The sequence below is a fragment of the Balearica regulorum genome, chromosome 3 (assembly GCF_011004875.1).
Source record: "Balearica regulorum gibbericeps isolate bBalReg1 chromosome 3, bBalReg1.pri, whole genome shotgun sequence".
Taxonomy (NCBI): Eukaryota; Metazoa; Chordata; class Aves; order Gruiformes; family Gruidae; genus Balearica; species Balearica regulorum.
The window spans coordinates 47,149,642-47,169,058 of record NC_046186.1 but is presented as its reverse complement, the minus strand read 5'-3'; the positions used below and the strand labels follow the sequence as shown (position 1 = coordinate 47,169,058).

Sequence of the window (19,417 nt, the reverse complement as noted above, 5' to 3'; positions counted from 1 at the left end):
TTCTACTTCCTATGGACTTTTAGCACATGGACTTTTAGACTTCTGGGCAAGAAGAAGCATTTTTGAAGTTCTTTAAATACTCCACATGTTGTGAACAATATTGGGAATAAATAATAAAATTAAAGGTCTTATAGAAGAAATACTTCAAATTTAATGTAGCTGTGCTGCATATACATTAAATTTCCCATTCTTGTCTCTCTGCTTAAATACATAACTTCAATTTTTATTGCTGTTTTCCAAAGGATGTATCAGGATAAAATATTTATCAGGATGGGTTAATGTTTCTGATAAAATACAATCAGTGTTTCATGATTCTGATTGTTAACCTCAACACTTCATGCTACATTAAGATTACTGGATTGTAATATTAGATATATTATAAACATTAAATATTCATTAAGTTGCAGTTACTGCAATGGAAAATCCTCAGTAGATTTTACAGCAGTCTAAGCTACCCCATATCTAATTAAAACTGCAAACATTCAAAACAAAATCCAAATCAAAGCTGTTCATTATTTCTTTATATATATATATATATATATATACACACACACACACCTTTGAGCTACATGTATGGCTTGGAAAAGCCAAGTTGCTGGTAAGAGGCAGGAAACATTTTAAATCAGTATTTTATGCCAAATGTAATCAGAACTCTTTCACAAGTGGTGTGTTCTCTAATTGTTTTCACTTCTTCCCAGTCATAAACATTCCGAACTAATTTCTGGTTGTTTCTTTATGGAATCATCGCTAAAAAGTTCACGTAGGTTTATAAAGCTGAAATGTAACCAATAGGGATCATGTAGCTGAGATTTATTTCACATTAAATTTCTCATAATTTTCTAGCTACAAGTATGCAACATAATTGATATCAAAATTAGATTAATACATGGGAAATTTAGGATTGCTATAGCTATTCATAAATTCTTGTGTTCATAAGTACTTATGATTTTAGGACTGGACATCCTTGAATATATTAATTTGTATCTAGCTTAAAATATATCTATCCTCCACAGTGAGTAAATTACAAAAAAAAAAAAAAAAAAAAAAAAAAAAAGGGATGTATAATGGTTGCCTGTAATTAATATTTTAAAGAAGATACGATGATAACAGGTTTAATAGTTAATATACACCATTTTTCTCTCTCTTTCTATAGTACCACGATAACCTGAAAAAAATGAAGGCTTTTTTTTTCACCAATTAAAATACTCAGATTGTTATTACATTATTGGATTAGACATACATATCCTATTTTATTTTTTCTTTTTTTTCTTTTTTCTTTTTTTAATACAATTTAGTTTTCTCAGCCCCTCCTCAAACTATCATTGTAAACAACTCTAAAGCATGGCTCTTAGACAGATTAAATATTGAATTCAAACAAATGAAAGCTAGCAACTTTTTCTATAGACTCTGTATGCATTGTAACATCACAGACAGTTTGGAAAGATCATAATCATAATAGACTATTATCTCTCTACCCCAGTTGAACTGTGCACCTGCAGAACAGAAAGACACCTTTGTTGAAACTTGTACAGAGAAAATCAGTTATATTATTTTTACCACAGCTAAAAGCATTTCATATTTATACAGTCAGGTTTTTTTTCCAAATCTCCTTGCAATCCTGTATCACTCACATAGGAAGGGTTTGCAAATCCAGCTTCTTTTGTGGGAAATATTTATCTAACACTAGCTGAATTAAGGAAGTCTAATGAAATGCTACATGCAGTTCTGCAATGTGTGAATTTTACAGGCAGGCAGACAGTCTTTCTTGTTGAAAGACAAGGAAAGTGTAAGGTCATAACAAAAGTGTCCAGGCCTCAAAACCTAGTTCATGCTTTTGCACGAACCCCCAACCCCCTGCCAAGCTTTAAAGGAAATTCTCAAAACAACGAATCTCAGTGTTTTCCCATTATCTGTTTCCTCATGGGTGAGGTACGAAGTAGCCTTGCGCACATCTAACTGCAATGTCATCTGGGCAATCTTCATTTAAGTTACATAGTAAAAATAAAAAATTTAGACATTTGGAGCTGTCAGAATTCCTACAATGTCTCACATTGCATTTGTAGGTGATGATAAGAAGTTTCAGCTGCTACTGTTGTATTAAGCAATGTTCCACACATTTCTAATTAGTCTGATAAGAGAAGCTGACTATTTAATGTTTTCCATGCAGATTTCTGCTCACCAATTTGATTTACAAGGTTAAAGTGATTATAGAGACAATGCAGTTAGTTCTTGGTTGAACTTTGGGAAAAGAAAGCATTAGCTAACTGTGTGCATCATATATACAGTGAGAATAAGAAGTCTCAACTATTCAAAGAGTGCTTAAAAATATTGGCTTTCAGAGTTTCACTCACTGTGCTATTTGTCTATGCAGCACCATGACAGATTCAAAGCCATGGTGCTAGTCTTTTCATTTACCCTAGCCAACTTAGAGAATTATGTCCTCAACGGTGGGGCTGGATGAGATAGTGAGTATTCAGATTTATGAAGAGCTTTCAGAATTTTAAATTTCTTTTCCATTGCAAGTAAATCATTGGGGTGCTGAAAATTAAAATAGTTAGGCTCAAACCAAAAGACACCCAACATCTTCTATGTACCCCTTTTGGATATAAATTCAAGTCCCTGTTCAAAGAGATTCTGTAGTTAAAAAGTCTGAAATATTTTCATCACAAAAGTGTTGCATTTCAGTACTATGAAAGGCAGAACTTTGGAAGTGTCCTCCAGAGATGGTCTAGTCCACCCCACCTGCTCAAGCTACAGCATGTTACTCAGGATACGTTGTCCAGTTGAGTTCTGAATATCTCCAAGGATGGAGACTCCACAGCATCTCTGGACAACCTGTTGTAGTGTTTGATCAACCTTAGTGTAAAGAAGTATTTGTGTGTATGTGTCTACATGGGTTTTTTCCTCTTGCATTTAAATGGAATTTATTTATTTCAGTTTATGCTGTATGTCTCCTGTCTAGTTGCTGGGTGCCAGTGAAAAAAGTCAGAGTCTCTCTTCATTATTTTCCCTTATCAGGTACTTATACACATTGATCAGATCCTTAGTGAGCGGCCCTCTCTTCTTCAGGCTGAACAGTCCCAGCTCTGTAATCTTCAGAAAGGCTGTGGTCAGTTTGATTTCAGTTATGACATGTCCCTCAGAAGACCCTTAAAGCATTGTAGTTAAACTGCAGGACATTGGGTGGAGGGTTATACTTATTCAGTGAGCCTGGGTTGCTGGGAAATGAGATCCCACATCTAATAGGCAGTGGAAAAGGAATACCTAGACAGGAAATGCAAGACAGACAAAATAAATAGCTGATGCTGCATCTTTTTTTTCAAATCAAGGATGCCTAAAGCCATGCAAACAGCATGTGTTCGGATGCAACACACTAGTTTTTGTTTCTAATTAGGGGCAACGTATCAGGACAGAGACATTTTACATTTGTAGACGAGTCTTTGATGATGCAATACATATATATGGTCCTAGGCACTATAACATCAACACTGGAGTTTTCAGAATGTCTCTGCTTCAGTTACATCTGTTCAGTACATTCCTACTAGAAACCCATTCTCTAAAGGTAGAGTCTGCTCACAACAGCTACTGGACGTTAAATGTTTTGGCAATTCTTTATTGATACAAAATTCAGTCTCTTAGCATGCCTCTCAGTACTTAGATACGCTCATACTTCTGAGGCAACTATAAAAACCAGTTCCTTCATGAAATATGTTAGCTACGCGTTCTTACATTTCAGCAACAATAAATTAACTGCTCAAGCAGTTGAAATTCTCAAATTAGTTTCAATACAAGCTTTGACCTGCATAAAAATAAATAATTTGCACCTATTTTTTGTACATTATGTTCAACTAATGAAGACAAATGTATTAATTTGTTTTAGTTACAGAAGAACTGAAGCTCAGCACTTTTATGCATGTATAAGTGATGAATACTACAGTTCAAATTATATGAAGGATTACAGATTAAGTGCAGGCAAGCAGAAGAAAAAGGCCTCCTGTGTTGGCACATGGTTTCCTATTTATTCCTGCAGAGACAGATCTGTTTATGTCTCATCTGTAAAGTCTGGTAAAAAATGCTCATATTACATAATTTGTATGGTCCCAAGGTATTAAGTAGCTTCAAGAGAACTAGGGTGTCTTAGCAATAAAACCAAATGATTCCTTAGAGATTTTTTATTATTATTATTATTGTTGTTGTTGTTGTTTGTACTGCTTTAGATTTTGAAAACTATAGGCGGGGGACAACGTTTATACTTTTAGTATTGAAGTTCAGAGTGCACAAATTGCACAGTGTTCATTACATTTATTATTTGAAATTGTCTAAGAATGTATAATATATATACTTAAACACATATGCACATTTTCTATGTAGACAGAGTGATGTAAGATGGAAATTTTTCTCTACAACAGGTAATAGACAAGGACAGCTCAGATATCCTCAGTGTCCCACACAATATAAACAGGAAATAGCTGCATAGTCTGAAATCTCATAAATTATTAAATGGAAAGACAGTGTTGACTGTTGGGTTTACTACTTTACAGAGGAAATCCAGGAACATACTTTCATCAATGCAAATGTTAAACTTCTGAAATATTCCACATTTTCAGAAATGTAAAATTTGGTTTCAGTTATGTTAACCAAGTATATTGTTAACAATTTTTGGGACTAAATTAATACATCATTTACCTGTTATTCCTTTCAATGTTGGAACTGCCTCCTTTTTGAAAGGTTCTTACATCATTTATACCTATAGCTTTATTGGTTTTACATAAATATGTTTGATCATTGTTGTGTAAAAAGTATAGACCTGCTGTTTATCAGTCAGTGTCAGACACAACTGAGTTACTGCAAGAGTTTGCTTGCTGTCACTGCTTCCTTCATGCTATGACTATTGCTGATCCAGCCTCATTAGCAGTTACATAGTTAAGCATGAAGTAAATTAATTTCATTAAAAAAAAGATTAAAAGTATTTTGATAGTTTAGGTAAGTAAATAAGCTCATATACATGTCAGTTTTTGCAAAGTGCAGCACCCCATGCCAGTTTAAAATACCAGAAGGAGAAGGAGAAGAAAGAGAAGAAGAGAAAGAAGAAAAAGAAAAAGAAAAAAATAAAAGAAAAAATCCATAAACAATTGCACCCAAGTACTAGAATAGAGTAGAACAGAGTTGAATGCACTAGAATAGAGTAGAATAGCATAAGATATGATATGATATTTCAGCTGGAAGGGACATACAATGATCATCTAGTCCAACTGACTGACCAATTCAGGGCTGACCAAAAGTTAAAGCATGTTATTAAATCCCTCTTAAACGCTGACTGGCTTGAGGAGGCATCAACCACCTCTCTAGGAAGCCTGTTCCAGTGTTTGACCAACCTCTTGGTAAAGAAATGCTTCCTAGTGTCAAGTCTGAACCTTCCCTGGTGCAGCTTTGAACCATTCCCATGCGACCTGTCACTGGACACAAGGGAGAAGGGCTCAGCACCTCCCTCTCCATTTCCCCTCCTCAGGAAGATGTAGAGAGCAATGAGGTCGCCCCTCAGCCTCCTTCTCTTCAAACTAGACAAACCTAGAGTCCATAGCCATTCCTCATAGGACATGTCTTCCAGCCATTTCACCAGCTTTGTTGCCCTACTCTGGACACATCCAAAGACCTTAACATCCTTCTTAAATTGTGGGACCCAGAACTCATTATCATTATGATACTCATCTGTATCATAATCCTAGTCCCTTCAGAAGAACCTACAACTGCAGGATAACCATACTATACATTCTCATTCAATCAGAGCTTAAAGAGTAGACTGCCCCCTATTTTGGTGGTGGCTATAATGTCTGACTGGACAACCATAGCTTCAATTCTGAGATTCATTTTTAGGTAATTTCTGGAAAATTGAAGTATTTTTATTCATACTGTAGTCTCTGTTAAACTGGACTTCATTTTATCACAGTTACAGGTAGCACCTAGAGCAGGAAAAATTTCTAGCTCCACTGTGTTCTAAATATGTAATGGCATAATAGATTTTCTTCAGAAAACATTCAAGGCATTTGTTTAAAATATTAATGTGGATGTAGTTCATGTTCTAAGTGTAGAAACTGCGTAACAAAAAAAAAGGTAATTTAGACATGTAGCTGTAGAATCCAAGGCTTTGGTCTTTTAAAGGGTGGACAAAGCATAGGAGGCAATATCCTACACATCTATAAGATGATGAAGTGTTATTCTTACACTTACAAGACATTTATTTCAATTTTATCCACTTTTTATTAGGCCAGGCCCAAAAGTAAACTAATATTTAGATGATTAAAAAACCAGGCTGCAAATCTCTGTCTGGAATGATAACTGCAGAAAGGGAGGAGGCTGAATGAATTCTAAGAGGAGAGTTAAGGCTATCTTCATAATATCTTTTTTTCCCCTTTCTATTGCATATTTAGGAAATAACAGTAATTTTTTTGTATTATTTCTACTATATTAACTTTTAATCTTTGACATTACAAGCATCTATTAAAAGCTTTTGTTCTTAGGTAATTTATATTCCCCACTATGCCTTCATTTAAAATTTTCTATATTTGGAAACATGCACTTAAATAGAAATGGCAGGTAATGAAATCTTTTGTAAAATACCTGCATTAAGAACACAATCAGGTCAGCTAAAAAATTTCAATATTATAAAATAAAAACTTTCAGTGTGAATATTTTTTCTAGGTCACTCCCTAGAGACAGAATAGGTAATATAAATCAGCTGAACCTACACAGTGTTATTGGATACAACATGATAATTGTTACACATTTGTTGATTAAACTATTTGTTTAAATTCTATTTGAATCCACCAGCCTATCACTGGGGTAGGAAGAACACTATTGTATTGCATTTATTAATGGCTTAGATAAATATAAATGATTCATGAAGTTATATTCCTAGAGAAGATATGAAATAGCAGATCATAAATTATTGCCTGAAACCCTTTTTTTCTGCAGTGAAATCTTTAATTTAAGTAAGTGGAGTGTGAAATACTCTTTCTAGATTCTATGTCTGATGGAATTATATGAATACTGCTGTCTTCAAAATGTGCTTAGTCCAAACAAGATTTTAATTACATGCTACACAGCTGACTGAAATTAAAACAAAACAAAACAAAACAAAACAAAACAAACAAACAAAAAAACCCAACAAAACCAAAAAAATACCCACCCCAACCTCTTGGCTCTGATTTACCAAAAATAAAAGAATTGAATGCCTTTAAATGCCCAAGTAAAACAAAAGTTAAGATGAACTACATTATGAAAAAGTATATAAATAAATTTCTATGTGCAATTGATCTGCACATTACATTAGTTGGCTGATGTATAGACTTTTTGGAAGTCATAGGTGAGTGGGGAAAAATTTGAGAATCTTTAAGAACAATGTACTGTGAAAAATATATTTTTTTCTCTAAGAGATAAAAAAGTTTGTAAACAAAGCCATTTTATTTGATATTTCATTAGAATTTACAGAAAATAGAACTTCACTAAAAATGACACCTCTGAATCAATAGAACATGAGAGCCTTGAAGTTTTGTTTCATCCTTTGAACTTAAGTGAGTACACTGACATCTGGGGCCTGCAGCCAATGCATCTCTGCTGGAAGGCTGTTTATTTTATTGGTATATTTTTCTTTTTGACATGGGAGGTACAACTTGTTTGTATCACAGTATCTGCCACCTTTCTATTGTGAATATATAAATATACACTGTGCAGATATATTTTATGTACTTACATGAATAAATTTTGATACCAGGATCTGTTTTACTATTGCAAGTTATTGCAGCTTTGTAAGTTCCGTAAGACTTAGCTTGACAATGAAATGTTGGTAGCTTTATCCAGTTGGTATGTTGTCCCCAAAATAGAATGGTTACTTTCATTCATACCCTTAGAGTTCTATTTTATCTCCATGTTCAGTGAAAAGTCTTTATATAGTTGAGGGATTGACATTTCTTTTTTTTAACAATTTTTAAGTTAACAATTAAATATTAAAGATCTGACCCTCAAACCCTTTCTGGCATTTTTCAGGGCATCTTGGTAGTCCATCGGTATTGAAAGATCAGAGACACAAATGGTGGTACGCTGTAGTAGGAAAAGTCATAGTTTGATCACAGCGAGGGAAAAGTACGTCAAAAAACTAGTAAAACTGAAGAGACTCATGTAACACATTCAGCTCGCTATGTTTTGCAACTGAAATATTATTAGTATTAATAGCACAATTTATTTTCTTGTAAGACCTACACAGGAAGAAAGGATTTAAAAATGTGTATTTCACCTTTTTCTCAAACTGTCTTTTATCTCACCATTATCAGATATTATAGGAATATCACTGCTGTACAACTAAAACCCCCTCTTAATCTAATTCTGCAACTTTCCACAGCTCAACAATCACAAAGAAACAGTAGAGAAATCTCTAGCTCTAATTTCTTATATGTGCCATACCTCCTAAACACCAGTTTCTATTTTGTATTTCTTAAGACTTAGAAGAAATATATGCAAATTTTTAGGATTACTTACACCTACCATTTTTTCATTTTCAAAATGTCAGGGGCATTAGTTTGCATGTATCTCCACACATGCAGAGTTTGTCTGGCGCATACATGATAGTCCTGAGTTGCCACCTAAGTGCAGAACATCTGAGAGTTGCATGCTCAGTAGATCTGCTCATATGGAATGGGTTTGACATATACACTTGTCAGCCATTTATGTACTCCAGGTTCAACATAGAAGCAACTGGCAATTCAACAGAAAATCTGCCCAAGCCAGATGGAAAGTAGCCTGCTGTCTAACATGCTGAAGAGAAACAGGAATTTGGAAAAGAAATAAGAATCTCAAACCACCACAGAGAGATGAAGATTTGCTTTTTTCCAAGAGGTGATTTCAAATATGTTTCTTCCATTTGGATGGTAAAAAGTGGAAAGAAAAAAAAAAAAAAAAGTGAAAAGTAGCTTTGCAGACCATTAAGGCCTTAATACAGAGTGCATAGAAACTAAATTTCTAACCTTTCATGTGGTTCACTTCACATTAACAATGATATTAAGAAATACTCTACTATGGAAAATAGTATTTGTCACATAATATTACTGTGTTTTACAGTATGTTGACCATAGGAAAGTCATATTAACTGTGTTTCTTTAGGGCATGAAATGTATATTGCTGGATAGACTAGGTTTTCTTGAAAACAAGTTATAATTTATGTTTGATAAGAAGACAGTAAGCATGTGGAAGTATCAGAAACATGATAAATTTATCCCAACTGGGATTTATTCAAGAACAAACTCAATTTTAAACACCTCTATCTTCATCATGAATGATGAAGAAATGGGACATTTAAAACTACTGGAGGTGATAAGTAACACTTTAGAGGATCCGTCATTAAAAGCGGAAGCTATTCTGCATACCCAGAGGGTTTGTCCTCTCTCTTCCCTCCCATCCCCATTTGTTCATTTGCTTTCTGTGTCTTTTCTCTCTTTCTCTCTTTCTCTTTCTCTTTGTCTTCTTTCCTCCCTACCTTCCTCCCTTTCTTGAATATCAACCTTGGAAGATGAAGTGTATGCCCACACAAAGCCAAATTCCAACCACTAAAAGATATATATGTGTATTTCTAACAGAAAATTGTACATTATACATATTCATAAATTTATTATTAGAAATAAACTATACTGCACACTTCAAGCTTTATGCATGCTAACAAAAAATTTCCCATCTGCCAGATTCTTTGATGAAGAACACAGGACTGGTAAAATAGTGTCTCCTAATAGGGTATGCCAGAATAAAGCCAATACAAAATTCAGGCATTTGGAGGTTCAAAGTGGAAGAAAGAAAAGCAAATGTGCTTTTGCAAAGCGTTACACTCTTGGTTAGAAAACTACAAGCAAAGTTGCAAAGGTGGAAAATAAAACAAAAACCACAACCCCAGTTACAAATAGGTTCTCCTTTATCTGTTCTGGAGTATCAGTTGTTATCAAACTTCTCATCCCAGGTCTGCTCTTCCCTTCTCTTTTCACTATAAACAAAGTTTTTCTAAACTAGTACCAGATGTCTCTGACTGAAAATTAATTCAAGTATATACAAGACTGTTACCTTAATTTATATTCATGTATCATGAGAATCCTTCATTGTATGTATAGCTTATTGAATTCACTATCTCTAGTTTATTTTTCAGTGCTGCAGGTGTCATATGTGACATATTAAATAAAGCTAACAGCAAAGATATCACACAGAACTCTACCTTGCACCTATTCCAAACATCAATGTATTTCACTGATTTTAAAGGTATACACTGATCCTACTTTGTGCCAAAAGTACACTGTTTCCAATTTTCTTCATCAAGGCTACATTTTAGCAATCTAAACTTTGCCTACTTCACTAATGCTTTTAGAAGGATTAAAATAATCATGTAAACTTGGATTTTGCTTCTTCAATGTGTTTGGAGGAAGTCAATACCTATACACTGCCTGATCTGCTGGTTTTTTCTCATCTTGTGCAACTTTCTTTCTCTGAATTTAAAACTTTCACATCATGAACAGGGAGCTTTTACTGTACTACTCTAAGCTGGTGCTATATTTGGGTGGTTGCACTTTCCAAGTGATTATCCTACCATAAACTACTCTGATAGCATATTTTTCTGTTAGGAAAGCTTTTAGCTCTTTTGCTTGTAGCTACTTAGACTCAAGCAAATTATGTTCTCACTAACTATTTTTCTATCAGCCTTCAAGAGGAACAAGATATGTTGCACCTACTTCCTTTGATACTGTTCTCCAAAAGTAACCACATGTACTCTACTGTATTTGATATAAGGCCTGTAACAATTGCATTCTACAAATTTATCCTTACATGCAAATATTTTTGCAAATTCAAGCCACTGCATATTTTTGTAAATTTGAAGACATGACATCTACATCTTTCAGACACCTTGCTTCAAATGTGAATAGTTCTGTATTGCTCTGCTTATAGATGTGTTGCTTCCCAAATAGGCACAAGCGGTAACATGTACTTTGTTTGTGAAACCATTACACTGTAGTTTTCCAAGCACTTGAAAAGTTACTCTTAGGATTATTAACTCTAAAAAGGTATTACTCAATTGTGTGTCTATAAACTTCTTCCACAATCATTAAATAATGATGAAATCTACTTCTGTAGATTTAACCATGTCTTTTAAAGACTTGGGATTATTTTTTTTTCCTGTAGAAATGGATTAGGTATAATGCCTGAGTTTATTTTGTATTATCTGCTCCTCTATAAGATTTTTTTTACTTGCTTCCTCTTTACATCCAATACTTCGTCCTCTAAACTTTAACCCTACAAGTCTGTTCTGGCTTTATCATTGCTTTTCATCTGTTTTCTCTGTTGTTTATACTGCTTCTCTGATTTACACATAATCAAAATGATTTGTAAAATAGCCTAGTCTCTCTGATTCCTATCACTTCGGTAGTTCCATAAATCTAAAAAAAAAATCTAAATGGAAGGGAGTTTTCACCCTCAAAATAACAAAAGATTTATATATCAGAAAATACAAAATGCAAAAAGATAAGCAGGACTGAAGTCCAGTCCCTTCTGACACTTATATGCCTACAGAACATACTCAGTAATATAAGAAGCCACAATAGAACAGCGTGGAAAAAATTATATATGGATTAAAACTAGATTCCTAACAACTATCTCTTCAAATACAGAAAGAACAGAATCATAATTTCTGCAGGAGATGTCCATTTCATAGTGAATTACTGAAATCATGAAAATTATAAAGATGTTATTAAAGTTACAGTACATATCTACAACATAGAGAAACCTACATTTGATAGTACTAGATACCTCTTTATCCAAGATACTCCAGCAAATTTTATTTCTTAACTGTCCTTACCATGTGCTTGGTCTAAAGTAATAGAATCATAGAATCATAGAATCAAAGAATGGTTTGGGTTGGAAGGGACCTTAAAGACCATCTAGTTCCAACCCCGCTGCCATGGGCAGGGACACCCTCCGCTAGACCACGTTGCCCAAAGCCTCATCCAACCTGAGTTGTGTAAGGAACGCAAGTTTCTCCACAGAGATTTTTAACACAGATAAAATCAGTACTAAATGTAAGATCTATTCAAAGAAAACATAAAATATATTCACATTAATCACAAAGTGATAAATCATTCTTAAAAATAAAGTTAAAATAAATATTGGCCTTGCAAAGAAGTCAGCAGAATGATCTTACAATATTAAGCAGGATCATTGTGCAGTACTGACAGAGTCTTTACATCACAACATTTTTTATTCCCATCTATTCTGAAATCTAAAGCCAGATCCTCAGCTCATGTCCTTCAAAAGTCACTGCAGTCAATGAGAACTCAGCACCTCAGTGCTTGCTGAATCCCATCCTGCGCATTATAGCAGCCAAACTAATGTCTGTAGTTAGCTTCTAATCTTTCAACTAAAGTTTTGTACCTGGTCAAGAACATCTGACCTGGAAAATATTTACAGGATTGGAATTATTCTGCAGAACCATATTCCACAAAGTTAATTCAGTATTTCTGTTGTCTGTGAATTATATGTGGTATGTTATGGAATCTTTCCTCCTCTTTTAAGAATCTCAGTGATTAGCCCTCTCACCATAGAAGTATTATCCCCATTTGCTAATTCAAGCCTTGTACTACTTAGCACCTCATTATCTAAAGAGATTAACATTTTAAAAACATCTTTTTACAAAATAAAGTGCTGTGAAAAGTATTTTTTGTTGTTGTTGTTGAACATATGGAAGGCACCATGTAAGAGAAAAATATAATATGAAAATGTCCAATTTTTTATAAACTAACTTGTTTTTTTCTGTTTAGAAAATTCAATAAAATCCATAAATGTTGATCAAATATGTAACATTTTCCCCAAGTAGGAAAAAAAGAACAAGAAAAAATGTTATCAATGTAGAGAAAGCAAGCATATTGGAGCTTTTCTATTCTACTACAGCAACTAAGATTAATGAACAGAGAACAAATGGTTGACGTATCACCTACCCATGGGAGTTCCAACGCCGTAACCTTTTGAGTCTATCAGGCCTCCAATCTGTGTTAGGTTACAGTTCCGCTGTGTGACAAACTCAATGGTTGTCGACTCCATTAAAAATGCATAATCAGAGGTAAGCACACGCTGGATACCTTCTTCATTACTTTTGACAAGTACTGACTGCCTCCTACTACTCATGAAGGCCCACATCTTGTCGTAAGTGGAGATTTTGGATTTCTGAAAGACAAATATTAGATGCAACATGAATAAGAATAATATGCTTATAAGAGTGAAAGCAAATTCTCAGTTTGCACGTTTCTCTTATCATATTTTACTACGTGTCAGGTTTCACCAAGGCATTCTTGTAAGGGTGCCTGTACTTTTCATCTCTTCTGTACGTCTCATCTTGTATGTGTAAAACAAACCAGCTGGACAGATTCTCAGGAAAATGCACAATATCTGTTGTTTATCTATCTGGGGTTTTTTTATAGTTTATATGTTTTTTGTAGGATGCAGGTCTACAATTATTTGAAGTCAGTGGAAAACTATCAAGCATTTCACTGTAGCCAAGTTCATCAACAATGTGGGTGAGTGTTATAGGAGAATCTGTGGATTCTTACACATTTGAAATTTTCACTCTTATTTCAATCAGAGACTCTTGAGCAATTCTGAAAACCTAATGCATAATGTGGCAACCTGAAGTAATCAAATCACTTACAGATGGCAGTATATGGAGAAAACAGTTGTGAGGGAGAGGGCAGCAAACATTTTATCCATGGTACACTGCAAAAATACTTGGAGAAAGATTTTAGGTAAGAGATAGTATCACACTCTGGTCACAATAATACTAGCTTGCCATTCAGAAATTAACTACTAAAAGTCCTAAAAATGAACATGTGTTTTCTGCTTTAATATTTCCAGCAAGCAACAAACTGCCATGATAGGGAGAGGCAGTAGCTTGGGACAAAGTGATGCTGTGCAACTATAGAGGAGTTGCTTCCTTTCTTTCACCTCAGCTTCTTTTAATAGAGATATTGCCTTCCCTCATCTTTTTAAAACACAGTACTTAAGTAATCATAACCACTGGTTAAGCTGAAGGTATTAGAAGTATTGAATATTTTATATTACATTTGCCCCGTCTGTTTAATAATGTTTCAAACTGAAGATGTATCAGAAAATGTTCAATAATGTTAAATCTTGCCTTGTAAATAAAATGTAGAAATACAGCATAAGAACTACTATAATCAGACTTTTTAAGGAGTCTTTCATCTTTTAATGTCAGCCATAAACATAACTCTGCCATCAGCTCTGGTGGAGATACTAAACAAAGATTGACACTACAAACCTTTCTGAAGTTCATCTTGGCAGCCATAAATTCTGCCCCAGAGGAGAATTAGAAGTGTATGTGGAATAAAGAGAACATTTATTTAGAAAAAAAGATGACTTTGTCCCCCTGCTGAGATGCAATCCAAGAGTTATTTCACTCTGCCTGGGGACTTAGAAAATCAAGCATTTGAACTAACTCTAATGTCAGTGCTAACAAAACTGAAGACTTTTAGGCCTCTGCATGAACACATTGTAGGTATGTACCAAACATAGTCTGTGGCTGATTGCAAAAAGAAAGAGGAAATAATTTTTCTTCAGACTATACTGTGAATGCATAGAATAGAGAAGATCAAACAGATATGGTCTCTCCTCGTAGGATTTGCTTAGAAAATCAAATAATTCTTGCAAGCATTTAATATTGCACTGTAGCTTAACATACCTTAAGCAATGCACATCAGCTCTGTAGGAATCTAAATTACTATGTAATACAGAAAGGATGGAAAATGAATGTTTTTCAATATTTGTAAAATTTTACCAAGAGCCTGTACTTAATTCTTTTGACATACAATCTTTACCTCAGTTCACAAAACAAACAGTTTAGCCACTACAAATAATCTGAGCAATATAAAAAATTGGCAGAGAAAACAATTTTAGTAAACTGTAAGATAAATGTTGCTTATGTATGTTGAGGGGGGGAAAAAAAAAAAAGAAAAAAAAAAAGAAAAAGCCAAATCAGCTATAATATAAAATAAACAAAGAATAAAGAACTGTAATACATATGCATTTCTATATTTCTGTTAAAAAAAAAATAAATCCAGGATGAAAACATGTTAGCGGGGGAATGGTTGTTCTCTACTGAAGCAATAGAGCATGTGTAAAAATACAATATCCTCTAAAGGACAGAGTGCTCATAGTACGATGACTGATTTAATCGGCTAGGGTAAAGCCACAGCTATTACTGAAAAGGAAGGAACAAAGGTCACAAAAAACCCAAACAAAAAAAAACCCCAAAATCCCAACAATCCAAACAAAAAAAACCACCACAGAAATCTCCTTCATAGGATAGCTCACTTACTGGAATAATTAAAACAAGAATAGTAAAAAAAAAAGTCTACATATGATTAGTGAGACTGTAGAAGATAACACAAAGCCTAGGACACCAGTGCACATGGCTCACCAGTGTGAAGCTAACAAGGGTGATAGAAAGCGCGCAGTGATCTCTCAGTTTTCTCATATAGGAAGAACACTACAATGTCTTTGCACTGCTTTCTTCCACCACTAAAAGCTGAAAGTCATAACTGAAATTATGCCAAGGAAAACAGCCAATCTACTTGTGACCTCTAAATTCTAACTAGCATTTCAAAATTCTTACTAAAAAAAAAAGTGGGTAGTAGAGGGTATGTGATTTGTTTTACCCACATCAGAGAATGTTTTACCTGAAAATAAAAAACCAGCACTTGATTCAGGAAAATACAACCACAAATTGTTTTCCTCTGTGTTTCGCAAACTACTTAGCAGACTCACATGACTAAAATCAAGAAGCCAGAACAATCAAAAGCATCAGGAGCCTATTTGATATTGAACTAAAGAGAATGACACTCCAGTATGTACATACTGCTTCTTGTGGTTATGACTGTGCCATTCATACTGATAGAAGCAGATGCTGCAATTTACGTTATGTTTCCATATTTTTTCACTGTGTGCAAATCAATCTGGTTAATCAACTTATATACTCCATCAATGAAGTGTATTATTTTATCTAGGTTATTTCACCATATTGTTTCATCCAACTGGAAATCACTGTCTGGAAATCCAACCTAACTTGAAATCAACTGGAAATGATGTCTGTATAAGATAACTTGTGGTGACATGATTTATCATGCTTGTGTTCCCTCAGTAATGCTGAAGACAATGCAGAGCAGTAAGAAAGCTCCCTATGCTTTGCAACATTTGAATTTCACTGTAATAAAAGAAAGAGAACTAACTAACAGGAAAGATGGAAATGAAAAGGTTAAGCAGATCAAGAAACTCATCTACCTGGTGCATAAAATGGTAGCTCTCACAATGACATTCAGAGGATAGTCAGTGACATACTCAGAGTTCATAAATTAAAGATCATTGGAAGATAACTGTGCATGTCAGGGATCACAAAAGGAAGCATGGCAAAGGGTCTAAGTTAGTCTAATGTTATGTACAAATGTGAGGCTGGAAATAGAAAGAATCATCATTAGTACTGTGTTACTGCTCTATCCTGAAGCACTGGCTAGGAAAGACAAATATCTGAGCAGTGAGACTCTGGACTGCAAGGTTAGAAAAATATCAGGATATTGAATGAATGCCAGAATAAACAAGAATCAAAAGACATGGAAGCAGACCTCATAATACAAGACAAGATTGGATAAATGCACAGCAAAAATGTGCCAGGCAAATTCTGACATTTTTCTACAAAGGAAAAATTACAGATCCATTAAAGGAGACTTTTATTTTAATGATAGCATCCAACTTCTTTCCTGGCTTCTAAAAGCATGTGTCACAGACAATGCTTCAGTTTTGCTTTCACCCATGCAATATTTGAACTCAAAAAGAGGCCGTAGTAACAAAGGAAAGATTAAAGGTAATTAAGATTAAATTTTGAGAAAAAAATAAGTAAAAAAAAGTCATAAACCCCGGTCTTATATATTTTATGAAAGCACTCTCCCCCACATAAGAATTAAACCATGGCAATCCTTAAGTCAAACCCCCTCCTACCCCCCCAACTCCTAATCCTACTACACTATTTTCCATTTATGAAACTGCCTATAACAGCTATGTGACTTTTGTTTTTCTGAGCATTGCATTTTTAGTGGACACAGGCCACTTTTTAAAATTTGATTCATAGGGTTTTTTAAGGCCAAAGGCTCATTTTAAGGCTCATTTATTCTGATCTTTTGTAATACACAGATTGTGAAATGTCACTTCTGAATTACTTCACCAAGATCATCATCTATGTGTTTGCATTGACAAAAAGAATGACATATGAAAAGTGCATTCATAAAGACCCATCTCTGTGAGCCTTAGCAAGGTGCCCAACTTCCTTGATGGTAAGTTATGGACTGGACAGATGGAGCAGCTACAAGTGGAGAACGGGCTGAGATGTTGATCTTGAAAGGTGGTAGTTAATAGCTCAAGGCCAGATTGGCATCTTTTCATGAGTGGAGTGCCTCACAGTTCAGTCCTAGATCTGATACTATTCAATATCTTTATACACAGTTTGGAAAATGGTATTGAAAACACCCTCACCAAATTTGTGGACAACACAAACAGAGGAGAGGTAGATACACTGGAAGAAAGAGCTACCATGCAGAGAGACCTCAAGAAGCTGGAAAATTAGTATAACAGGAATTGCATGACATTTAACAAAGATAAATGCAAAGTCTGTCCTGGGAAAAAGTAATCTCAAGCATCTATACTGGCTGAGAATTGACTGGCAGGAGCGTATCTTGGCTGAAAAGGACGTATGAATCCAAGAGGACAACAAGCTGAACAGCAGCCCATCCTTCCAGCAGGAAAGCAAACTGCAGACTGTATCAGCAAGACTATAGCCAATAGAACAAGGAATGTGATTAAACCACAGTACTTGGCATTTGTCAAGCCACACCAGGAACGCTCTGCCCAGTTTTGGTCCTCAAAGTTCACAAGAGATGTTAAAATTGGAGAGTGTCCACCAAGGTGATCAGAGGGTTGGAGATCAGTTTGACATTTTGTTTTGACAGATGTCCTAAATCTACATAGCTGTGAAATAAGGTAGAAAATACATTTCTGATGTTCTTAATAGCAGCAAAAGCACTAATATATCTCAAGATTTTTTCAAAACATAAGAAGTCTAGATGTCAAATTTAGGTGAAGCAAACTGTATAGACGACCCTCTTATGGCTCATAGCTGTTCTAACACATTTGGGATATGTCTCCAGTATTCTAGGCCACAGAGGATTAGTACCATTAATAGAGAGATAAACAAAGTTAATTAATTGAATACATTTCAAATCGTAGTATGACAAGCTTAAAGCTGAGAGAACAAACCAACAGCCTAAGGCAAAGAATGTTTTGGGAACACTACAATTGTCCTGAAGCATTATAAGTACAGGGAAATTCAAAGATAAGGCTATCTGAAAGAATTTAAACACTTGCATACATGAAAATAAATTGTAAATAAACATGAATAGCCTGCTTGCTTTCCTGAACTGTCACCAAATAGAAATTTGTAAAGGCTAATTCCTACTGTTCAAATATCTATAAATGACCAATGATATGTTTGATCCATTGTGCATTTTTTGTACTTCTTGTTTCTGTAATATCTGTGTACACTGATCCACCTCTCCCAGTTCTTAATATGAATCTGAATTCTTTGGAATAGGTCCTGTTTTCTCCAAACTGCTAAATGCTTCTGAAGTGGACAACAATGGGATCCTGATCCATTACTGGGATTTCTGAGCTAAACAGCAATGTATGCAAATAGTGATGAATAGCAGAATCAGCTAGGGGAATCAGAATGCAAGATATCAGATCTTATTAATTTTTTGGCTTTACACAGTATCACTACATGTCCTGTTTCAAGATATTTTGTTTTAAATAGTCCATTTAAATTTGTTTTAATGACTGAAATAATTTCTAGTTTCTGGTAAGCCTTAGCTAATTGTACACTCCAGAAGTAAGTGTTGTTTTTGAGGCAGCAGAAGCAGTATATTTACTGATTTTGACATAGCTGAGCACATTATGCATAAAAAGCAATTTGGTCTTAATTGCATATCTGTACCTGATGCCTCCATGACATAATATGATGCCATAGACATTCCAAACTCTGCATTCATATATGTTGCTATACGTTAAGGCATAGCTTTTACAGAGCATCGTGTTAATCACTAGCAACTTAAGTATGCCAAAAATATTATACATTCCTCCACCTGTGCTGGACAACAGACCAGACTTAAATCAGCTTAGCTGTCCTCTATCACCCAACAGACTGACTGTGTTAATTCAAGTGAATTCTGAGTATCATCTTATTTTCTTACCAGATTAGCAACTAGTTATAAAAATGACTTTTGTAGTACTG

The 19,417-nt window shown here is 34.6% G+C and overlaps 1 protein-coding gene across 2 annotated transcripts in view; it reads right to left on the bottom strand.

Moving 5' to 3' along the window:
* Positions 1 to 19,417, bottom strand: part of GRIK2 (glutamate ionotropic receptor kainate type subunit 2) — a 433,684-nt gene that overhangs the window by 26,647 nt on the left and 387,620 nt on the right. For both annotated transcript variants that reach the window (XM_075747790.1, XM_075747789.1), the window contains one exon: positions 13,014 to 13,239. In XM_075747790.1, coding sequence (XP_075603905.1) covers positions 13,014 to 13,239 — 226 coding nt within the window. The remainder of the gene's footprint in view (positions 1 to 13,013; positions 13,240 to 19,417) is intronic.